General features: G+C 39.5%; 1 protein-coding gene across 3 annotated transcripts in view; it reads right to left on the minus strand.

The window, feature by feature from the left end:
- Window positions 1–1701: 1701 nt before the first annotated feature.
- parga (poly (ADP-ribose) glycohydrolase a) overlaps window positions 1702–21027 on the minus strand; it is a 32231-nt gene continuing 12905 nt past the window's right edge. For 2 of the 3 annotated variants that reach the window (XM_036574231.1, XM_036574233.1), the window contains 9 exons: window positions 18326–18405; window positions 18151–18211; window positions 17571–17646; window positions 13388–13535; window positions 7598–7676; window positions 6776–6884; window positions 5819–5924; window positions 4360–4488; window positions 1703–2582 (listed from right to left, as the gene is read on the minus strand). In XM_036574231.1, the coding sequence (XP_036430124.1) occupies window positions 2386–2582; window positions 4360–4488; window positions 5819–5924; window positions 6776–6884; window positions 7598–7676; window positions 13388–13535; window positions 17571–17646; window positions 18151–18211; window positions 18326–18405 (985 nt within the window). In that variant the 3' untranslated portion in view covers window positions 1703–2385. Of the gene's footprint in view, window positions 2583–4359; window positions 4489–5818; window positions 5925–6775; window positions 6885–7597; window positions 7677–13387; window positions 13536–17570; window positions 17647–18150; window positions 18212–18325; window positions 18406–21027 lie in introns of all 3 variants that reach the window. The other variant, XM_036574232.1, reaches the window with a different exon arrangement.

Genomic DNA, 21027 nt, shown 5'->3' on the forward strand with positions numbered 1-21027 from the left:
AGGGACAGCACTATTAAAAAAGGGAGAAGAAAAAAAGAAAAGAAAAAGAAAATGCAGGGTAGGGCTACTCCATACAGAAGTCCAAAGAGGCCAAGAGGTACTTGTTATTTTCTGGACTGTAATCTTGAGATCTTGACTTAATTGTCTTGTACTAACAAAATAACAAAAGTTGTTTTATCCAGATCACATCTTAACCTGGGGTCACAAGAAAAAAAAAGTTGTGATCTCAAGAAAACAATTTTTATGTGCAGATCACAAGACAGTTAAGTCATGATCAAGATTACATTTCAGAAAATTCTAACAACCTTATGGCCACTCTGGACTTCTGTAACTCCAGGACCAGGGTTGGGAACCATTGACATAACGTAGATCTTGTTGCGCTTACTGCAAAAAAACAAAGCATTCAATCAATACTTCAGGATTTGAAAAAAAAGGGCAAGCAGGCAAGGTCAGGCAATTATGAGTGAAAATGCCATTTTGGTGCTACAACTCCAGCTCTTGACAAAGATGGAGTTAGGAGCCTTCCATTTCTGGCATCTTATTAAAAGCATTCGTTTTAAAATGCCCCGCTGGCACTGCCTAACACACAGCTTTGTGAAATTACCACCTTTTGGCATAATCACTTTAAAACAGCAATGCAAACAGTGAAGTTCTTATTCTCTGTACCACCCTTTTTTGCACAGAAGAGGTACAACTTCCTTAATGTATTTCTCTGACATTTAAATTCCAATTACAGTTTGACCCTCTGATGGCATCACTGTTGTGCATTCACAAAGATGGAAAAGCATCTGTTTCTAAATGTTTGCAGAAAAAAGGCTAGCAGCAAACAAATCTGCTGCTTGTAGCAGAATTTTAAGAGTCCAATTACTAAACAGTCCACAGCTAATTATGTCCAATTAGAAGCAAGATGGAGGTCATGATGATGAGGGCAGATAACTAATCTGCTTAAGGAGGTCAAAAAAGCAGCAGTTATGAGTAACGGGCCACAATTTAAGGGTCTGACTCATGGGTAATGTGCAGAGCACATGGTAATGCATCTGCTCCTGCCTACCCACCTACTCCTAGCAGTGATAAATGAGCCATGTCAAATAGTCATTGGTGCTTCCCTTATGAAACACACAAGCTCTGCCTGCCATCTCAACAACCAGTTAAACCTCACAATTACAAACAAAAGCCATGGCAAAGACTGTGCACAATTTTTCATCATGATTACACTGATATGTAATAACTGAGCATGAATAATTAACTGAATATTCCATAAAGGGAAAACAATGTTCCAACTAAACGCTATTAGTCTCCTTACTGATTACCTGGCTACGCTGTAAATAAGCCTATGCTGCCTTGTTTGACAGGACATCATACATCAGATGTGGATGATACACAGGTCCATGTGTCTAAATCTCAGCCTCAGTAAATCCTGGTTAACACTGCAAACGCACACAAACCATTCAGAATATTTTTGCAGGTTTATCCAATATAGCTGATATAACTTCCAGTTCAATTTGATGTCGAACTTCATATGAACCAACACACAGGCAGTCACGCTTTGAATTGTAAAATGGAAAAAAAAGACCCTTCATTAGCTGAAAAGTTTCTTACTTAGCCATTTAATTATTAATAATAAAATAAAGTGTACAACAGAACATTACACTTAAAAATCAAATCAAAAAAGAAAAAGAAATGGAAAATTACACTGTGGAAACCATGAACATAATAAATGGCTAAAAAAAAAAAAAAATTACATGCTGAGATGATAAATTTTTCCAAAACTCAGTATGGCAACAGTACCTTTAGCATGAAGATGTAATTTTTTTTAAAGGAAAAAACATCTGTTTGCACAGTTTCTTTTAATGTGAAAAGTTCACACATTTGAAAACTCAGTAATATTTTTCTGATCTCAATATGGCAAAAAAAAAAAAACATCTTGACTTTTGTTCAGTACATTTTTATAAATCAAGTGTGATAAGCAAAATCGGTGTCCATTTAAAGAGATTTCATGCATATAATGTCACACAGTTCTACATAGTGTACTGAGTCTGTATAAGTGCCCTGCTAACAGTCTAACAATCAAGACTAATGTGCCTTGGTCAGCCCATCTTAAACAAAACATTTTGAGACCATGCAGTAACTTTGGTCACAAGTGTCTCTCCGGTATAAGGGGAAAAGCAAATAACCAGCAACCAGGATTACTATTGCTATAATCTCAAGCCACATATATAGTGTACTGTGACTTGAGACATACACTCACCAGCTGAAAAAAAGGCATATAGTACTTCCACACATCACACCTCAGAAAATCACCTAAAAAGATCTCTTTCTAAAGAAGAAGAAAGCACTGAGGAATTGAAAAAGTCAAGAGCCGTGTGAGTCCGTGACAGGCCAGCATTAATGGCAGTCTGAGGAACAAGAGGAGACTGCAGTGGATAGGTGGCTGCTGCTGCTGGGGCCAGGGCTGGGCTCCGGAACAGGATCTGAGCTGATCTGTTCATAGATGAAGCCATAAAGACTGACATCAGGCCTCTGACTGTGGCTGTTCTTACACACCACATTAAAGTACTGCTTCAGGAGGCCATATAAAGTGCCTAGAAGAAAGAAGAGACAGTGGGAGTTAACTGGAGAAATGTGACAAACTATTAATGCGACATCATACACATCAGGAACCAGTGGTGAATCACAGAGCACAGTAAAGCCTCCAATTTAGAATATATATATGGATGCATTTTTTTTCTTTTTAATTAAAACCATTTTAGATGCTTAAGTAAACCTATTTTTGTAGGTTACGAGTGGCTTATTATTCTGGGATGTCCCTTCACTTTTACTAAGAAACATTAACAACCAAAGAAAATCAAAATGTTTTTCCAAATGATTTTTTTGTGCAAAATAGTAAACAATGTAGAAGAAAATGTAGAAGAATATATAAAAAGCAATGTCAATATTGTTTTCCCAATACTTGGCCCCACAGGCCCAGCAAAACTGTGCTAAATGTGGTTTCATATCTGAATTTCTACAAGCCTGAAGTTGGCTCTTATTCAACAGAATTCCACCCCCCTTCCAAATAAATGTACATTATTTTACACAATTATTTTTACACAACATACCAGCACCTGTCCAGGCAAGTGAATTTAACTGCTGCACCATTTAAGGTGGAACAAGAAATTCACAAGTGAACAAGTTAATAATTAATAACAAGTCAACTACAGCCCTGTCAAATTTCTAAAGTCATTTGTCTCGTAAGTGCGTCCCATACACTTGTGCCTCCAACTGTGTGACACTGCTGAAATTTGTAAATTTTGGCAGTCATTCATTCTTCAGTATAAGAAGGCCACAACCTCGGCTGATCCAGCTGACCGAGTTAGGCGGCTTCTCAGGCATTACAAGAGAAAACAGGCACAGCAATCGCTCTGGCGCCCCCCCCTAAATAACGGGATATTCCTTTATGTTCGCTGTCACAAAAACATAAAGTGGAGTACTATAGATGCAGCATTCTGAATCAAGGGGCTGCTCGATTTCCATATTTATTTGAAATGCGCCTGAAACATGACTCAGGCATGCAGCTATTTCGACTAACGTTAGTGTGGTTTGCACTGTTTGTACAATGTGTTCTCTGCACTTATTTGTGGCATACTACTGTAACAAAACTCAGACCTCATACCTCAAAATCAACTGCTCTACCGCCCGCTGCTTAAGAGGGCTTTTTCAAAAAGTCTTCAATAAATATCACAGAGGGGAGAAAAACTGCTGAAAGCGTAGCTGTACAGGACAAACTGACACATCTAGTTACATATAATAGGATGAATGGACATTTATGCATTAATTGTTTCTATTGGAATGCTATGAAAGAGCCTTCCTACTATTGATATTAGCCTATAGACTTTTCTCTGCTCCTATACCACATAGCCACTTTGTATCCCCACTTACACATTTCTGGGTTTAGTTCTTGAACTACTTGAACCACAAACAAAACAGTGTATCAAACATGCACTGAAAATAAGCAGCAAAGTAACTGCAATGTAATATTCAATTACTTAATATGTAAAATATTCATAGGTTTTTGTAAGATTGAAGCAATCTAACCTAGATCCCGACTTAACTGTGTGAAAATGGTAATGTGTGCCTATGTACTCTATACTTTACTTTTAAGACAAGGAAGAGTGCGACCTCCAAAAAGACCTTTTAAGAAGGCTTTGCAAACATTCGGAATGTGAAAATGAGCAGAGAACACTGAAAGCTTGCAAGTTTTGATCACGGACAGACCAAAGTCCTAGATTTGGAAAGCTGTCCTGGTTTAACTGTAGTGGGAACAGGAAACTGCAGGGGACCCAGTCTGTCATTACAATATGGGGAGGAGAGCATCCTTACCGACAGTGATGTGTCCATCCGTAAGGAAGGTGTGCAGATCATGGACATCCCTCATGAGCTCAGCGTCACCAAATGTGAAGTAGGCCACATCTCTGCCTGCCTCTGCCGCTGCCATTATCTGCAGCAGGGCTGTGAATAAAAAAAAAAAATCATGTGGCATCAGATTGAATAAGGACTCACAAACCAAGCATTGCTGCTGCATCGTATTCATGGGTGCACAGGGTGAACTTTCGTATGTAACTGCTTAATCTGACAACATTTATTATTTACAAGAATTTTTCGTTAGTTTATGGATAAACCACACAAGCATATTATTGTATAAAAATACACTGATTAAGAGATAATGAAAGACTTGTTTTTTAATGTTTTTTTCTGCTTTTAGCTGTTGTAAATATGACTGACAGCTCCAATTTCTTTTTTAAAAGGTAAACAATCCATGGCCAACATTCCTTATTAAAGGATTCAATCTTAGTCACACGGCATCAAACAGTCCAAGGAACCTTTAAATATTTTAAGAGGTTGGATACAGCTCATTGATTAATGAATAATGCTCTAATGAGAGCTGCTACTTACAGTGTGCAATCTGTAAATTCACCTCCCCCAACATAGAAATAAAGCCATAAATGGCTAATCGATCCCATTAAAAATATAAAAATAGCTGTACATACAGCACAAACTACTGTTTCAGATATGAAAGTCCAGGATGCCCTAGATGAATAAATTCTCTTAAGATAAGAATTAATTCATGTATAAGCACAGACAATCAATCAGGCTTTTAAATGGTAAGCATAAACATATGCAATACTTGTGCAATCACTGTTGAAGCATGTTGAGCATTAAAGGGAGTGTAGAAAAAAAAAATGAGTGGGAGCAAAGCAGAGCAATGAGACTCTATAAACACACCCAAGAAAGCCACTATTTCAGTCTCAAGCCTCCTCCCCCTCAGTAACTACCTAAAACACATCGGGCAATCAGGTCTGGAAGAAATATTTCAGCAAGGCGCTTTCTATACAGAAGAGCCTCTCCAAAATTCTGAATACAGAGTCATTAACTATAATACAGTCATTAGCAATAGTGCGGGAAGTATTTATTGGGAACTCTAATGTGTTTATGCTTTTCCAGTTTTCATTTGTCAATGAAATTGACTAACAGGCTGTTTGTAACAAAACAGTGACATACTGAGATAAGTCAACGAGAAGAAAAAGACCTTAATAAGTACTTAACACAGCTTTACGAGCTGATCAGAGCTAAGCAACCATAAGAGGCAACTCTAAAGGTGCTGTTAATGGGCTTTCAGTCATACTTGCATCACTCCTTATTCACTGGTGAAATTATTTAACATAAAACAACAGGTGGATTTTTTATTCATTCCTCTTTAACTGCTTAAGTTCAACATAAAAACCAGCAGATGTTTCATTTTCATTTTTCCATCATGCCATGAGGTTCTCAGCTGCTCTACCTTTGAGTCGTGTGTCTCCCCCGAATGCACCACATCCCCAGTTTCCTGTAGCAACTGCTGAAAGGTTCTGTGTGTTGACACCATGCCGCACAAACCCACAGTACGCCTGGGAAAAAGAATCATTCACACAGAGCAAGAGTAAGCAGCAGCTTCCCTGTGGGAGAGTAACCATGGGTACATGACAAAGGGGACACAGCCCTGGATGATAAACACACATAAAAACATGCAGTACCAATAAGAGGGACTGAATTAAAGCGACATTCTAGTGTAAAACTAGCATTTAGTATGTTGCCATTTTATGTAGTATTACACCAGCACTATAATAGCCGCTATAATAGCATGGGGGTACTGGCAATAATGGTCGCATGGCCATTCATGTTTTATTCTGCTAGCATTTTATATTGGGGGTAGAAATCCCCTACATCACAACATTAACTTACATTGAAAGGTAAGAGTGTCTTTGTCTTCTCCTGTAAGTTACTATTTTGGGAATGTTTTTCTTTGGACAGCGACTATTTTATATATATATATATATATATATATATATATATATATATATGAATGACATGACAAAAACAGCCCAAAGGGTAAATAATCAGACCAAAACAATTCTCTAGACAATACTGAACCACTGCTGTATGAGGCAAGTAGGTATGTTTAAAACAGATGTATTGCAGGTTAAAATTTTATATACTCATCACTGTTCCTTTAATAGTATGTGTGAGCAACTGCAATTTGTTCAGGAAAACCAATCCAATTCTCTATCATACAGGACACGTAGTGTAGGACAATGGAAATAATGACTTAACATACATCAAGCAACTGCTTATAAACAGTGCAGAATAAGAACTGCTTATAAGCAATATGCTTGTGACTTTTTTCTCCAAAAGAAATATAATCAAGCTCCAATATTAAACTAATAACAAAAATAGCTTTATAACAGAGTACTCTACTGACCTTGTTAAGTTCCCTAGTGATTTTGTCAGGATGGAACTGCTCCATGAAGTGCCTGTACTTTAGCGCATCCAGGGCCACGACCTCTGTACACCTTCTCTGCCACTCATCCCTGAACAGGAGAGGAGAATATTGAGAGTCAACACAGTAAAAGCAGTTCTATAATTTTGTAGGCAACAAACTTCCAGAAGGTCTGACGCAAGCAATGCCACCACATGCAAGCAGCAATGATTTCGCTGCTTTAAAAGAGACTGATAATCAGCCAAGCTGAATCAGAGTTGTGTAAGCAGAAAAACATTGTGCGGTGTAGAAACACTCTAGAACCACGATAAATAACATTGATCTACGACAAGTCTTGCCTAGAAAATTAAAATTTCATTCAATTCTGTTGTCTTTAAAACTCCCAACACCATGTCTTTATGCAGAGCTAACCTTGATTAAGTCATTTTGACATCACACATATGTCTAAACACCCTGCGTCACGTCAGATGTTACAGTCAATTCCATGGTCCACACCCGAAACATCATTCTGTTTGTCATTTTGAGTACATACCCCCCACATACATAAATATTTACATTGATTTTCATATCAAGGTAAGATTCATTGTAACAGTGTACTGCAATTCTACATTAGGTATTAAACACACAGAAGACGTTCCAAAAAACGAGGCATTTGCTACAGCAGTTATTTTGTTTAAAATTTTCCATTTACTACACAGACTATAGTGGTAATGCTTATACTTTATACTGCATTTTAAAAAGTATTATTAAATCAAATTAAAATGTGTAAGACGCACAGAAAGCTTAATTTTCCCTTTTTTTTACCTTGGCGTCTCATCTTTGTGGTTGTCCTTCCATTTGTAGCTCTCTGCATAACCAGAGTATTTACTGTACTGCTCTGTGCCTGCAAATAAAAAGCAAAATTAAAGAAAGAAAATAAGGAACACAAAGAAAAGAAAGAATGGAAAATATGAAGATTACTTTTCTCCATACAGCCTCCACCAGCATGGAGTGGATTAACTAACTATACAGGACATTTATATCAAAAGAAAGCAATCAGCATGGGTCATGACTAAAAACCTTTTAACCTCTCCACCACCACAGCTGGGCACTTAAGATTAAAATGACATGCTGGCAGAGAGATCACCAACTACCTGCCCAACCTTTCTGGTGTAGCTGTACAACCTGCCAGGCTGAACTCTTAAACAACAGGCATGACTGCTTGACAGAGAAAAAAGAAGAAAAAGGGACAAATATCAGACCGCTGAAGAGTAGGCTGCAGTTTTGAATTCCCTTTGGTTTTGCTATCATCAAAATCGTTTGAGTGGTTCTGCAGGAGCAGATGTTCCCAGATAAGGGTAGGTCAGTCGCTTTGTGTGTGCTATAGTCTCTGAGGAGCTCCAGGCTAGACAGCACAAGAGCATGTCTTTCATTACCACTCATTAGTGTCTGCAGCTGCTTATCAAACCCAAATAAAGTCTAGTTACCAGACAACTAAATCAATGTGATCCCACCATCTGTAGAACAGAATTTTCAGATCCTACTAAAGTCTTGACATAAATATACAAATGCTTTGAAACACCACACCACATGCCATGTAAGGATATTTTTTATGAATGCATGATGATACTGAAATTACATTAGTATTGACAGATAGCTGTTTAAAAAGTATATAGTACTGGACAGATGTTTAGATTTGACTGGTATTTCAAGCCAATATTTAATAACACAGTTGCTGTACTCCAGAAGAGCAGAAAATTTAGGCCCGTAGTTCTGAACCTTTTAAGTCCAAGGCTCCATTTATGGACATTAGGGCCACTGCACCCCCTCACCCCCAATTATTATATCTCTTAAATAACGAGGACAATGCCTTACCAGAAACCCTGTACATTCTGCTAGTTATTGCTGACCTGCTCATGCAGATGTGGCCCTGTACTATGACATCAGATATAACCTGCAGCTGTGAATTGTGATCGGCATGTATTTCATTTTAATAGCATTTATTAACATCCGCGCTTAGCGCTCCCCTGTGGCCTTCCAGGGGCTCACGGTCCCCAGTCTGAGCACTGATGATTTAGGCAATGCTGGGTTACAGTTCTAAAAGCTCTGTATTTTATTCTTTTTACTGCATCTGTAACCCTTCAGAAATAAATGTTTTCTCTGTTATGTTAATCCAGGTTCCACGTTTATGTATCAGCATTAGAATCAGCAGATATGTGTTTGAAAAATATCAGACAATGTATTCATCCCACAATTCTCCCATTCCTAATATTACGCCTTATCTCGTTTGTGTAAATGGCACTGCAGTTGGATTTCATGACTATGGCTGCATACTTTAAAAGGAGGGGGGGACAAATAAATAAATAAATAAATAAAACATCTGAACAGGCACAGCTCCAGACAGTGATGTGAATGGCTTCCCAAGCCACGATTCCCTACAGCAATGTCAACCTTCTGGATCCAACAGCAGAATCAGCATTCTTCACCTTCATCCAATTTGCGGTCATAACCAGCCCCAATGGCACCCAGACAAAGAGCAATCACAAGATTACTTGTACTGTTCTCCCAGTGCTCAGGCTTTTTGGCCAGCTCCAGTGATGGACTAAGAGTGCATTAAGGAACCTGTGTCATGACGCATCGCTTGTGGAATGTGATTTGCTATAAAATCAGACTGGGGTCAGTGGTCACCTGCCTAAAAACGCAGACCACAATGAATATTTCGTTTGTTCTAATGGCTGTGATGAAATGGCTGGGTCCATTAGGGGAGCAGGGCTAGCCATAATTCTTTTTGCCTGTTAGTGATATAGATAAGTATCAAGATGGGGAGGGAGCAGATGTAATTGTGTAATTGGAGAGAGCGAGAGAGAGCGAGAGAGAGCGAGAGAGAGAGAGAGGTGCAATTTCAATGTCAATTATGGGAATTTTTTAAGCATCTTTAAAGGGTTTTAAATATTTCCGTGGTTAGTGCAATGACGGGGCAAAAACAAACAGTGCCTTGCAACCAGTTCTTCAGATAGATGAAGCTTTGTGAGTGGGAGAGGACATGGGAGGATGAGGAATAGCTGGCTTTGCAGGTGCAGCAATGGGCAAAAACCCCTTATACTAGAGCCCAGCCTCTTCACACGCCTGCACACACTGGGGCATGGAAGAGTGCATCCAACCATGCAACTTCTCCCACTTCACATTCTCCAGCATAGATATAATTTATCTTCTCCCCTTGGCATGATTTCAAAGCTCATTCAAGTAACGGGATTAATCAACTGGACAACCTCGAATCTCTAGCTTTCTCTCCATCACCAGTGTTAGTGGTATTACATGAAGTAGCGCTGATTAATTGTATCTCATGAGGATCATGAAGACTAATGTAGGCGGTGCACACAATATGGAACATTCATAAGGAAGCTTGGTGGACTAATTAACAAAACAGTTGTCAAATGTTTTATACTCCACACACGAACTGCTTGGGACACCTTGACATCTTTAAAGACTTCTTTAAAAAAAGTGAAATGGCTAAGACAAAAAACAAGTGTACTAATTTAATTCAGCTTTTTCAGAACTGAAAAAGACTTTGTTTTATTTGCTTTACCTTTTATTCAACAAAAGTTAAGCTTTAACTCACACTATTGCTTTGTTTGCTCTCACATCTGCTTTGGAGTTAGAGTCTGTCTTAAAAAAATGTGCTGCCATGATCATCATCACTAAATTATATAATTATATATTATCATCATTTGATGCTGATACTGATAGAGATACTACTACTACTACTACTACTACTACTAATAATAATAATAATAATAATAATAGGAACATATTTTCTTCCAGTAATTTTGAGATGGACCCCAACTCTGAACAAATGATGTGATAGAACTTGTGTTATGTGAAACTTAATCTTTCTCTACACATTTCTGTCTACATTTGTTGAATGCAGTAATGGTTAATATGACTTGTAGATGTCTATTCTATTTACAAATGAAATTAACTTTATGTAGATGACACTGGAGCATAGTTGTTAGTTATTTTAAAGAGGATTTGATTCACTGATTTCTCTATTATTACCCTTATTAGTCTAACAGACTCTAGAACTATCTTGAAGTTTATACTAGTGCAATGCTGCTGATACAATTAAAAATATAGCTGTCTGCTGTTCTGAACCTATGACTTAGGTTGCACAATTTAGAACAACTACTGAATCTTGTATTGTTTCTAGCTAGAAACTGCTAGCATGTGTGAAAGGCTACATTTATCAACATGGGAGTCTATTGTGCACAGTGCGGTGTGGTGGCCGAATCTGCCGTAAAACAGGCTTTAGCCTGACTGCACCAAAGACACGACAGTGTTTTTTACAAAATCAAAAGCAGTTTTGCCTGATGTCTGGAATCTGAGGCTGTGGTCTAAGGATTTCCTAAAATGTACACTATGCCATAAGCAGCTTTATGCTTTTAACAGGTATGACATCTACCTGCACATTCAACTAGTGCAGCTCAATAGCCAGGTTTAAAGAACAATCTCATCCATTCTAGGTACAATATTGGTAATAATTCAGTTATGTTCAGGTGGGGGAATCTTGCTATGGTTCGGATGAAACACATTAATAAATGAACAAACTGTTTTTTACCGTCACTGGGGAGTGCTAACTCAATAACTCAGTAAACCATCAGGGGGCACATGCCTACACCATAAAATAAATCACTGACGCAGTAACTTACTTTGCTCTACTTTAAGTTTTAGCTCAGCTATAGTCGCTCTTCTTGCATCTTCAGCAAGCAACTTTTTCACAAAAGTAGAACAGTAGAACAATTTTCCCGTTCCACCTTAAATGGCGCTTGAGGCGTCAGAATGTAGCTAACTATGTAGCCAACTGTCAACTGTGGCACCATTTAAGGTGGAACATGAAAATTCGAACAAGAAGCTGGCGAGCGAGACGCTGACTTCAGCTTTGAGACTTTTTAGAGTTCGACAGCTTCTCGTTTCAGATTAAACATATCAGGAAACCAGATGGAGTGCTTAGAAATGAATAAAGTCCATTTGTTAAAGGGTGAATACGCAGTTATACATATAACTCCAGCATTTAAGACCATTTTTTGGTCTTAAACCATTTATTGTTAAAACTGTGTTAGAATGGTGTGTTAGAATGATCAACAGGGTTTTATTTTACTGCAAAGGAGGATTATTTTATTTTACCTAAAAATCTAATTCTTCTGGGGAGCCACAACAGCGCAGTAAAAATGTTACACTTCTCCATGATGCTAATCCAGGTAGATGTAGTACATTGGATATGGACTTTGACCTAGAATTCCAATATCAGTGCATCCCTATTAGGGAAGTATGCTAAGTGAATAACTGAGCAAAGACCACTGACATCCTTAACAAAGACTAGGTCAAAGGCATGTTACAGAAGTGACTTTGCCAATGGACAAAGCACTGTTCAGGATGGCAGAGGTGCATGAGATTCAGGATCCTAGCTGTGCTACGTGCTAACCATGATCAGAAGTCCCTTAGGACATAATTGTTTGTGTCTGATTTGGAGGAATGCTGGCAGGGTCTCTCTCCTTCTCTCTCTCTTTCTCTCCTTCTCTCTCTCTCTCTCTCTCTCTCTCTCTCTCTCTCTCTCTCTCTCTCTCTCTCTCTCTCTCTCATTTTCTCCCTCACATCTCTGTAGGAGCAGTGGTAGGAGGGGATCCTACAGGCACCTGGCTGGGTGCGGAAGCCGTAGGAAGCTGTAGTGAAAGATTGATGTGTTTGGGATAAGAATGATGCAGGACACTAACTCAAAACCTGGGCTTCTCTTCAGAACTGCCGCTCAGTCAGCGAGCAATCTCTACAGGGACACAGCAGAGGATGAGGGAACGATAGAGGAGGGCGGCTGATTTTAGTGTGTTGACTCAACACAGTGAGTTGGAGGGTGAAAAATAAGGCAATTCGGCTGGGGAGAAATGAGGAATAACAGGGCAGCCTGGAGTGAATCAATGTAATGGATTTACGTTCAAATTGGTTGGGGAGGGGAATGGAGGAGGAATGAATGGGGCCCAATGAATACATAGGCCTCAGTGAGGAAGGGCAAATAACTTACAAAGGAAAAAAAAGACAGACGGTCAATTCAATATATGAGAAGAGTAATTTCAGTGATAAGACCAAGAGAATGGTATGGGATAAATATCTGAATAATCCCAACATGACTTAATCATTAATCTCAAAATAAAAACGTATTTGCAAGTGAACACTGCTCATGTAAAACTGCTTAACTGTTACATCAGGACAGCAATAATTAAGGACATAAAAAGGCTGATATTTCACTTTCAGAAAGGACTGACCTCTGAATCTGAATATCTGAATAATCTGAGCATTTTCACACTTTAAATAAGAACAGTTTAGGAAAAAAGACAAATGAATGATGGATCAAATCAATCAAACTAATGGAGAAGTAGAAGGAAGGACAGAAGGAAGGGAGGGCCAGACTGTGAACATGTCTCTGAATATGTGTGCAAGCATGTGTGTGTGCAATAGAGGAGAGAAATAACAAGATACAGAAAAAGAAAAGAAAGTAATAAAGACAAAATGAGAGAAATGGGCAATAAACAACAAAATATGTGCAGTAAGAATTAAGAGTTTGCTGACCTGTGATAATAAGGCACTCGTTGTGATCCAAAGCTTCAGTAAAGAGGCGCGAGACAATAAGCTCTGGGTTGATGAGGAAGCGGATCTCCTCCTGGACCAGCCCCAGTCCTGTTACTCCTCCTCCTACCATCCTGTTAGCAAAGTCCACCTGCAGCATGTACACAGAAAAATAGTCTGTAACCACTACACTTTGCAAGCTCTCATTTAGAATAACAGCTCTGAATAACAGCTCTAGCAGAGAGGTCTTGAGTCATTAGTCCTGAGGTCAGTCTGGACTGGCCCAAAAAGCATTTTACGGGCTTTGAACACAGTTTTCTGAATGATACTCATTCTTACGAATACGCTTAAAAAATATAAAATGTTATCTACATTTTGCAATTGAACAGATTTTTAAATATTTTCATTCATTTTAGTTAATTTATAAATCAAAATGTGCCAGTTTTCAATTTATTACACAATCTTACACATTTATGTTTCCCTGCTTACAAAATATATATAAAAGTATAAAATATATATAAAATAATATATAAAAGTATGTTCAAGACATCTTTTATTTATTTTTTTAGCAATCATAGTTGGTTTAGCTAATTTATTAAATGGACAGCCAAGCTCATATTTCATTGCTAACTTAGTGGTCCAAGTTCAAGCGCCATCGTGAATTGTTATTAGAACGACCAGAAACCAGTAAACCCATTAGCCACTCCGCTATCTCAGTTTGTCTCTGCCTCTCAGCTCTGAGGCAGCAAAGCAAGTGACTGAGGACATGCTCAGCTTCTTCACCAGAATGCAGTTCAGCAGTTAAAATTAGAGCCAAATTAATTAAAGTGAAATATTTATCTGACCCAACAGAAACTGACTATTTATGTTGGGGTTTGGGTGGGTTCAGATTAGGGCTGGGCGATAAAATGATAACGATAAGTATCGCGATATAACTTTTCCTCGATAGAGCGATAAGACAGGTTCGATAAATGTTCGATATAATACACCATTCTCACACTTCCACGTTTTAGCGAAAGCCCTGGTGGCGTTTTCTACTGCAAGGAAAGCGACACTACTCTGCTGTCACCAGGAGAGGGCGCACTTCTGAATTTTTCGACTTGATTAGAGAGGGAGGGGGCCACAAGTAAAAAAAGGGTCGCCAAATATACTTTAGCAACAGCTGAAACGCGGAGTTATACAGTCCCTGTTTGAGTGGAGCGACCGGCGATCTGTTCTCCTGTGACCGAGTGTGAGTGACGAGGTCAGTGGTGTAACTGTACTGTCCTACAGTGAACTCACCTCTTTCCGTGCATCCTAACAACTTTAGCGGTGTTAAATCACGTCTGCAGCGCCGTGTTACAGCGCCAAACCGTCATATTTTAGTATTAGTGCATTCTCGAGCAACGAAAGTGAAAGAAAGAAGTGGGTTCATGTTCGAAAGTAAACTGAGGAAGCTGTGAGGCATTGGAGAGCGGGAGAGCGCTGTCTTTCCAGGCTAGCTGTTTTTAGCTGCTGGCTAACTTGAAGCAGCGCTCCGGGAAAACACGGTGAATTGATGATACGGTAGATCAAACAAGACACAAAATCACTGCTTTCAGTTTAAACATACCTAAAAGGAGGACTCTGTGACTGGTGTGAGAGATTCACACTGCAGATAATGCTTTTACACAGCGAGCGTCAGATATACTGCGGTTCACCCCTTAAACTACTACGATAGCATAGAGAAACCCAGTCGTCGCTAGCTGCTGTCTGAATAGTGTGATCTGCTCTGACTTGGATGTGGTAGGAGTGACAGCAGTGACCTACCGAACCGAGTTGACGTTGTTGAGAAACTAAAGAGTTTAGCACTGTTGTTGGCCACTTGTTTAGCATTTGTAACAGGGTAGCCAAGTGCTCGTCACCAGACAGCTAAAAATAATCTGTTTTCTTTCACATTTCACATTCAGAGTGTTTTAGTCTCCCATCATCAATGGATTATCACCTACATGTGACCTGCTGCTTTCGTTCTCCCTGTAATTTTATTAGTTCTGACACCAGTCACTCCATTTTGTAATTATAAGAGCTTAGTTAGCTTGGAAACGTAACTAATTATTGCGCAGGGAATTTAGCAGATGCTACCATGAGCAATGTCAAGTCTCTGGTTGGCTGTGGTTTGGATTAAAATTTCAGCACTGTACTGGAAATTCTGAGCAATGATAATGTACGTCCAGCTGCAGCTATGAGTAAGCAGAGTAAACTGAAGAAGAAAGCTGGTGTGAAGCTGTTTTGCAGACTGTCAGGCCAGGCTCAATGGCCCACAGCCTCTTCAGTGAGAGAGGGAGGGAGGATGTCAGGCTGCCAGCTGTTCTCGCTGATCAGGTCACTCAACTCGGGCTCGGGCTGTGAATCCTCTCCTCAATGCCACTGACAGCCTGTCATCCCCCCCCTCCCGCCGCAAACATCCGTCAATCCGGCCAGTGGGACCCCAGACCCGCGGGACCTCCCAGGGTTGCTCATGTGTGTATGCATCAGCTGTCAGCGTGCACCCAAATAGAAGAGAGGTGAGTGCGAGAGAGGCAGGCAGAGTACTCCCGCCATACACACTCGCTGATTGGGCTCAGACTGTGCTGGGAGGGCCATGGTCAAGCCATGGGTCCACCGTGTCTCAATCAGCCAGGAAAACACTTCAGCTGATTTGATGCTTTACTTCATCAGTAAGCAATGCACTCATACACAGCTGCCAGAGCAAAACCAAGTTCCACTGCAAGACCAGGCAATGTCTCTCAACTCTGGACGCGAGAGATGAGTAGTGCTCCAGGAACAAATGCAGTGCAAAATGTACCTTGATGTAGTTGCTAGCCATCTATGCTCAAAATGTGCCGGAAATTAACATTCATTTTACTACGACTGTAGCGAATCACGCAAACTGTGCACAGGACTGCCTACTAATTGTTTGCGCTTTTGAAGTACATGGTTTAAATAGCAAAGTGAAAGGTAAAAGCAAGTGCAGTAACAAAGAGATAACAATGTTAATGAATTAAAAAACTGTTATAAAATGACCCTCGAATAAATAAGAAAAGATGAAAACAAAGGGAGCTCAAAGAAGGCTTCGCCTATAGACTAATTCTCAGTGTTTGTTAATTCCGTAAAATGGTCCATATAGTATACTTTTTATACTTCACTTTCAGTTTAACAAATAAAAGCAAAAACAAAATATAAAAGAGACAAAAATAAAAAGACTAAAATAAAATGAAGCAAAATAAAACAGAAGATAACATTCTTGCGTCCTATTTGAGTCTACATGTGGCAGAAAAGGCTATGTACCTCAGGCATGCCTAGGTAGGTATTTGGTTTTTTCATTTTGGGATTCAGATATTTGTTTTTTTTTTCCTTTTGGCTAAATGTAGGATATCAATAAAGGTGAAAACTTAGGAGAAACTTGAATAACTCAAGATTACGGTCCATAACGCAGCTTTATTATTAATTTGCTGAAAAACGTCAAGATGAAACATGGCCACACCAGCGCTAACAGCGCTAAGCCCTCTGCTCTACTCCAGAAACCCACTTTACCTATATCCAGGCTCTTTAACATAAAAGTCCATATACAAATGAACCTAAAACAGCGCAACATAGAACATTTCTTCCCTTTAAAAAAATTAAATACAATGCGCCATGACGACACCATAATACATTTTGTCAGTACATTCTTGTACCATATTTATGCTTTTTAATTACACTGATAAAATGCAGAAATATATACAGTCTCAGCTAAGGAGCCTGACATCCCGCTAAAAGAAGTGAACGTTGCGCAAACGCAGCGCTAGACACCATGTATTCATTGCCAGGGTGGCTGCACACAGTGCCCTGCTGTACTGGAGTCTTGCTAGGGCTGCAATGTATGCCCTTTGTACCTTGAATTAGACCACCTCCTGTGAAGCGCTGGTTAACTCGTGCATGCACTGTACTATTACCCCCAAGCCCACCACTAAGAGTGGCTAGCAAACGTGGCAGACGGAGCGAAGCTGCGTTGTGAGCACTGGATTTTACAGCAGACGAGTCGGCGGATGTGCTTTCAATACAGGCATCGAACACAGATTCTCATTTTCTCACAGACTTTCTCACCTCTCAACCACCCCCCCCTACTCTCAGTCTACAGAAGCATTAGCGCTTCAGAACTGTTATCACATATTTATCTATATTTTACCAGAGGGAGACTCGCTCCTACCTGAAGCATTCCATAACCCTGATCCTCAATAGTCCCCTCATAGGTGATATAAAGCCGCGTGAGCTGGGTAGCTGAGCTAAAAACAGAGAGAAGAAAAATGGTAAGCAACTAAATACACAATGCAAAAAGACATTTCTAAAACCTATAGGGTTACAGGGTGGTGGGATATCTAAAAATAGATATAATAAATAAATAAATTCCCTGATTCAATTATATATACAGCAGCTCAGGCCTGCTGCCCAGGGTTTTAAGCAGTTCCAAGCTACCCTTTTCAGTAGTGAGTTTTTTAATAAGCTAAAAAGACAGACGGTTCAACCTGAAGCAAGCACATTTTTACTTCCTGCTCTTTCACTCACTTGCACTGCCCATGGAAGCAATTGGCCTAAGTGTCAATACAGTGCCATGCTTCATTTATCAAGTGAAGAGCAGTGTGAAGGAATGATCTTCCACAAAATATCATAGGTGTTCATAAAATGTCTCATGCTGAAAGAGATAACACTGCTGCTTCATATTACACAACACTAAGATGTGCCTGCACTGAACTGTACAACTTTTCAATTATGACAGTAAATGTAATTACCTTTCCCATTTAGGAAAACTGTTCAGGCTTTGTCTCGTAAATGTCACAAGGCCAGTGGGCTCTGAGGGTGAAGGAATAAACAAGTAAAAGCAAACCATGTTACTTCTTGTGATTAAGTGCACATAAATCACAGTACATCTATACAAAAAAGTAAGTTCCTGAACTTCCGGCTTACTTGAAGTGGTGACTCTTCTGAAATAGCAGAGGAGGGTTTTGAGTTTCTCAATCTTCCGAGGAGAGGATCCCTCAAACAATCTAAAACATAATTGAGATAGACAAAAAGTGACATTTAGAAACTCCAACACAAACTCTGTGACAGATAACAAGGAGAGGGTAATGTCTGCCTGGTGGCAGGGTGAGAAAAGATCAGTTCAGATGACCATCCTAATTTAGAGATTATTTCAGCATAGAACGGAAACACAAACTTCTCCACTTCAAAGCAGTGCCTAGGCCCCACAGACACGTGAGTTAAGTGAAGCTTTCAGGCCAATCCAACTCTGCCACTTTCCCTCACTGCTGCCTGCTCACGGAGCACGCTTCCCTCAGTCAGGACAACAATGACAGGCCTCCTGGCCTGAGGGCTCAATGGTGCACTCTTGTACCACTGCACAAAGGATGACAACCGGAGGAAGACGTCCCTCTTCCCTTAAGAACCATTAGAGAGCTGCAGGTCTTCTTTAAAGCCCCCAAATAGCCAGTGTTAACGTTAAAGCTATGTCCTCCTCTTACATGGCTTTCTCTATTTAGGACACTACAGTCTTCAAGCTAATCTTGCACTTGCATTCATCGTTCCTCCCACTCAACTTACGAGGCACAGAAAGGGAAAGAAAAAAAAGACAAATGAAATGAGAAAAGGAAAGCCAATGCACTAAAAGCCCTTCAGGGTGAAAGAGAGAGCTCGTTTATTAAAGCCAATCCTACATGGCATTTTTTTGTCCCTATTGGAGACAATTTTGAGAAAGCTAGCTCAGAAGGCAATCTGTATTTGGTGTAAGAGAGCTGCCTGTATGAGAAAGAAAGCTTAGTATCTAAACAAAACACTGCTTTTTGGTAAATATAAATAAGGGCACATTAATGTAATGTTGCCACTATAGAATCATAGATTCTTAAAAATAATTTTATGTATTTAGCAAACTGTAAAACTTGAGAAAATGGTAGCATTTCAAACACTAAAGGTTACAGTGAACTGGATGTTATACTGAATGTCACACCAGCACAAGCAATGTATCTAAAACCCTGACTGAGCTCCAAGTAGCCTCAAATCAATTTAAATCATACTTTGCTCCAGTAAGCCCTTTCTGGAAAACACGCACTATTTTTCATAAAAGACAATAATGCTTTTTCAAAAACCACTCATTGAGTAAGTGTCTTAATTTCCCCAAAAATTGTGTTGACATGCATATGTTATATTTATATAAATACATCTTTTGAGAGCCAGTCTATCTGTCATTTCACAGAGGGAAGACCTTGACAGGTCTGCCAAACAAGCAATCTCTAAATTGCCCAAGTGCTCGATTGAGGCAGAGCACGAGCGGATAAGTAAACTGATGGACAGTCACTCAATTAGAGTGGGCTGCACTATAACGATCCGCATGTCTGGATTCTCTGCTGTCTTACCAAAACTTGTTTTCTTCTGGCTAGCTTCTGCCAAGGGGCAGAATGGGATGCTGATGCACTGGCTAAAGTCTGTGTCCCTTTGCTGCGCTCATCTAAATAAGCCATCTGACTTAATGCTGCAATCACTCAGGCAATCTAAATCCAAACCACTTAGCTATCTCTAGCCAGGGGAGATAAACCCCCCAAAACAAAAGAAATGGCTGTAAATGTGACTCCGAAATACTGCAGTAGTCTAAAACCTTGTGGGGGAAAATGTGGCTACTTGAAGGAACATGACTGCCATTTTACTGAAATGAAAAATTTAAGCAACATAATTTCCAATTTCCTGTTACACAGTTTCCACACATGTGAACAACATCAACATCATTATCTTGATATAAAACCAGGTGATCGATTCAGAGAAAAACTGGTCAGTGTCTAACAAGACGTGCAAGAACCGCTGATATCTAGCCCTATTACTACCTTAACTACATTTTCACCATTGTGAATTCAATAAGTCTTAATATTATTGCTCTAACAGACATCACTTCCCAGACATGACCACCTGGCATAACTAGATTCAAGAAAAATTACTGAACTTCTAATAAGAGCTTGAAAACATCCATGCCTCAGAGTGGGGACTGTTGTCAATCAGTGGAAAGCTTCAACAGAAAAATTGAGATGGTACAGAGACAGGCAGCAGATGGATTGCTATGTACTTTATATCAGTCAACCTAGCAACAAATCCTTTTGTTTTAATTAACCTTTAAAGGCTTGAGATCAGTGTTGTGCCACATGAGCAGCTTTGGTGCACAGCTAGAGCATGAGAAGGAGGGACCCACCTACTCGTTTTATCCTACACATTGGAAAACACCAAAGAAAAATCCATCAAAGCAAACACAAATAAGGACCAGCAAAGTCAACCAAGGACAAAAAGTGTGATTTCAACATCTGCGACACCACTACAGGCATCCTGCCTTAATACTTCCTTTCTATGCTATTTATTTCAAAAAGAGCCTTCAGAAAGGTGCCGCCTGTACCATAAGGACTAATTCTACAAATCCTGGGGTGGAGCAGAGCAGCACTCATTCCTAATCATGTTTCCTAAACATTACTGCCCCCTAATGGACAATGATTTCATATTTAAATGCATTAATTACAAACACTTCCAAAGAATTTGGCCTCTAACTCTGTAAAGACAGAACAAATCATTAGAACAAATTGAAAACACTTTATTTATAACTCATTTTCAATTACATTTTCCTAATGTCACTGAATTGG

This window comes from Colossoma macropomum, unplaced genomic scaffold, assembly GCF_904425465.1.
Source record: "Colossoma macropomum unplaced genomic scaffold, Colossoma_macropomum, whole genome shotgun sequence".
In the NCBI taxonomy this organism is placed as follows: domain Eukaryota; kingdom Metazoa; phylum Chordata; class Actinopteri; order Characiformes; family Serrasalmidae; genus Colossoma; species Colossoma macropomum.